Genomic DNA, 4,084 nt, shown 5'->3' on the forward strand with positions numbered 1-4,084 from the left:
CCACCATGGTGAAAATAAACCACAAACTACTTGGTTGAATGTATAATTAGGAAACAAAGTTGTACATAGATGTAAAAAGAAAGTTTCTAATCATGTTTATTTTCTATGCACTTTTTTATTTAAGTGATAGTTTAAATAATAAACATGTCTCCTTTACACATTCTTGTCTTTTGATTGCTTTATTTTAAGATGACCTTCCCAGAAATGTTGATGACCTTGCCTGGAAATGTTTTCCATGTTCCAAGTAAATCCCAAATGTGCTGATTCTGGCTGAAGATAATTGAAAACAAAGTGTGTGGTGACTTAGTTCCTCTGAGGGGGGGGAGGGGGGGGGGGGGGGGGGCTTTTGGACTCCCCCTCCCCACTAAAGCCTAGCGAGTCAGGGTTTAGAGTCTACTGTTTCAAAGAGCTGTACGCCTCTCATGAGGCTCATAAAGAAGGTGTTTTACAGCACAAACGGACCAGACATGTGTGACGCAGCACATTTCAACGACAAAGCTCTGAACAACGAGCTTCCACACAATTTAAGCATTAAATATGTTCTTTTCTTGCATCAAACCACTGCCTTATCACTACAGTTTATTTAGTAGGTATATTTATTAATTCAAATGAAGATGTTTTCTAATACTTTGTAAACCCTTGAGAGATCAGTGTCAAAAGTGATTTAGTTTCCTTAGAATGATAAGGTTCTATCTGAGTAGTTCTGAGACATTTAGGTAAACATTTCAAGCGTTCAGAACAAAATGGAAATGGATAGAATGTTTTTGGTCATGAAAACCTAAAATAAATGCACCAAGATTCACAAAACTTTGATATAGCGTATTTCAATTTGAGATGATTTGTGAGGTGTAAGACAACAGCATGTACTGTCTGCATCCTCATGTTACTCATTCATTGCCAACCTTTAAAATGAAAGGATTCTTTTCATGAATCAAAGAAAGCAATATCACTTTGCATAGTGCTATTCTCGTCCTGCACAGATGGTGTGTGATCCTGATGGTCACTGCAGTCGGAAGATGGCAATGGCTCATCAGTCAAATCACTAAAATGTTCTAAGACTGTATTAACACTGTCACTTGCATCACTTAAAACTTTAAACTCTGACTATATCCTGTTTAAGCAAAGTTTTGATTCATGCTCATCAAAAAACATCTGTATTAACTAATGCATGCCTTTATAACTAATCTCTTTTTCCCCAGTTTTGTCCCTTTGTACAAAATTATGTTTATTTATGCTCCTCCCAGTTTTTTCCCTCTGGTCTCTCAGTCCCCCACCCACCTCAGGCTCTAATTGGGTTTTCATTACCCTTTCCTCAGTTTTCTTCAGTCAGAGGTTTGGAAAAGAAGTGTTCACTGGACTATTTTACTCACTTTCATTTCAAATTCCTTCTACATCCTCAAGGAGTAAGTCGTTTTTAAAATTCTACATCATTTGACGCTTTTGCTGCATGTTTGAAAACCTAAGCCTCTTCTTGCTTCTTTATTCAACTACATTTTTTTCCCATGCAGTGTTTTATGGCTGGAACAGAAAAGGGTTCTGATTTCATTATGTTTTATGACTCTGTGACAAACCTTTGAGACTCCCAACCAAACGGGAACACACGTAGTACTTTACAGAGACATATTTCAATCTCTGTTCAATCCCAAACCCTGCCTAAACCTGCAGCTACAGTTGTTATGGTTATTACGGGCTGTGTTTCCAAAACACTAAATCCTTGTAATGAGGGAAGATTGAAAATTTGCTATGTTTTTCCCACTTTACAAAGAATTCCACTGCAGTTACATAATGGATGAGCACTTTGCACAGTACATTTGGGATAAACACTTCGGTTAGAGCCAAAGTATCAATTTGAGTTGTGACAATGCAAGTAAAAAAGAAAAATGTCTTTAAAAAACTCATTCACATTTGTTTTTTTCACTTTCCTAGGCATTCTCTTATTGTTTTTTTTTGTTGATGAAATGAACTCTAATTAGAAACAAGTACATTTTAAGGTGCTATTTACTGCTAAGATTGCAACTACCGCAACAGATTCAGGATCAGAATTGTGTGTTGCCACTGTCAGTCAAAAGGCTTCACAAAAAAAAACAGAATAAGCAAATAAATAAACAATAAATGTGGATGATCATGAAGTTATTTTTGTGTTTGCCGCCTTTAGGTAGTGACACTGAAATGCCATCTCTATGTCTGTCTTCAATCTACTTACTGCTGACGGTGCAAGTGCGTCTTTCGGCCCAGTTGGAGGACAATAAGATCCTGTCCACTCAGTGTGTGGGTCAGCCAGGTATCCCAGGATCCCCGGGGGTTCATGGCAGCCCTGGTCAGCCCGGACGAGATGGGCGGGACGGGAGAGACGCAGCACATGGAGAGAAGGGGGAGAAAGGTGACAGGGGAGATACAGGTAGATTATTTGACGATGTAACGCAGGGTTTTCACGGGGCATTAAAACTCATTGTGTAACTTGTCAAAATGAGGGCAAATTATACTTTCTAGAGCTTTTTTACCATGTTGCACTGTTGTTTTCTTATCCAAAAACATACCTGGAGTTGCCTTTCGAGCCACTCGCGCAACTTTGAGTAATCTTTGGAACTTCCTAGAGGCTATTCTTTGCAGCTCCCATAAAGCTCTTCCTGTATACACCTATGTATCCAGGAAATGTGTGATCTCTTGCTAAGCTTAACCCTCTCATTGCAAAGTAAAAACACTTGCCAAAGCTTCACTACTGCCACAAGCACAAAGAGCTTAAGGTAGTTTGCGTGGAGGTTCAGGAAGTGAAACAGGGTATTTTGCATTTTCTAACCAACGAAGATAGTGATAAAGATGTGTTTGAAATTGTACCATAACACCCTCACATTAATGTCATTTAAAAACATTCAATTTGATTTTAACTAGCATTAAATTAAAATGTCTTGAAAAATAATGACATTGTTGTCTACTACATACATTGAAAATACTAAATAAAATGCAGTTTTGACGGAAATTGTAGACACTTTCTTGTGTCTTGCTAAAAAGTTGATCAAATGTCAGAAATGAAATAAGCAGATTTCTTTGTGTTTGTGGTATCCAAAATGTAGTATTTGGTTATTCAAAAGCACTTGCTGCGACCTGTACAAACACTGTAATGTTAAGAAGAAAGCTGTGCATGGAAAACATTGGCGGTTGAATTGAAATAGCTTTATAAACCTTGCTATAAACAAGACAAACACTAATGCGCAGTCTCTAATCACATGCTCCCAGGTGAGTCGGGACAGAGAGGCCTGACGGGTGATAGGGGCGACCCAGGACAGAAGGGAGAGAGGGGCCAGCCCGGAGAATGTGCTATTGCCCCCAAATCTGCGTTCAGCGCCAAACTGTCAGAAGGCCTCACGCTGCCCCTCAGTGTGGGAGAAGCCGTTCGCTTTGACAAGATCATCATCAACGAGCAGGACGACTACAACGCAGAGACGGGACGCTTCACGTGCAAAGTTCCAGGGGTCTACTACTTTGCAGTCCACGCTACAGTGTACCGCTCCAGCCTGCAGTTTGACCTGATGAAGAATGGGCATGCGGTGGCCTCTTACTTCCAGTTTTATGGGAACTGGCCCAAACCGGTGTCTCTGTCCGGGGGGTCGCTGTTGCACATGGTCCCAGGAGATCAGGTCTGGGTGCAGATGGCTCTGAGCGAGTACAACGGCCTCTACTCCAGCTCCAAGACTGACAGCACCTTTAGCGGCTTCCTGGTCTACTCTGACTGGAAACACTCCGCAGTTTTCGCCCTTTGAACAGAAGTGGACAAAACAGGGGTGGAATTATACAGTGATACTAATGGGGACAAATGGGGACATTAGCCAAAATTCTTAAAAAACAAACGGACCAAAACAAATAAATCAAATGATTAAAATTAAGGACAAATAAATAGCACTTTGGTAAAATAGCACACACATTCTTCAATAAAATAATAATAATAAAATACAGATTTGTATTTTTTTTTTTTACTAAGCAATTATTTCCCACCAAGAAACTTGTTATTGCTTCTCAGGGAAGGTTTTGCTTCATTTCTGTCTGGCTTGACCTTTGCACGATGGTTTTAAAAGTTAAGCCTAATATT

At 39.8% G+C, this 4,084-nt stretch overlaps 1 protein-coding gene across 1 annotated transcript; it reads left to right on the forward strand.

The window, feature by feature from the left end:
* Positions 1-1,358: 1,358 nt before the first annotated feature.
* Positions 1,359-3,776, forward strand: c1qtnf5 (C1q and TNF related 5). Its single transcript, XM_079572909.1, has 3 exons — positions 1,359-1,403; positions 2,156-2,398; positions 3,235-3,776. Exons 2-3 carry the CDS (start codon positions 2,170-2,172, stop codon positions 3,756-3,758), a joined length of 753 nt encoding a protein of 250 aa, XP_079429035.1. The 5' UTR covers positions 1,359-1,403; positions 2,156-2,169; the 3' UTR covers positions 3,759-3,776.
* The last annotated feature ends 308 nt before the right edge of the window (positions 3,777-4,084 follow it).

Source organism: Gobius niger, assembly GCF_951799975.1.
Source record: "Gobius niger genome assembly, chromosome: 1".
NCBI lineage: Eukaryota > Metazoa > Chordata > Actinopteri > Gobiiformes > Gobiidae > Gobius > Gobius niger.

Coding starts and splice junctions, on each gene's coding strand:
- c1qtnf5 (XM_079572909.1), top strand. CDS start 2,170: ATGCCATCTCTATGTCTGTCTTCAATCTACTTACTGCTGACGGTGCAA. Junction 2,399..3,234: donor AGGTGACAGGGGAGATACAG/GTAGATTATTTG, acceptor ACATGCTCCCAG/GTGAGTCGGGACAGAGAGGC.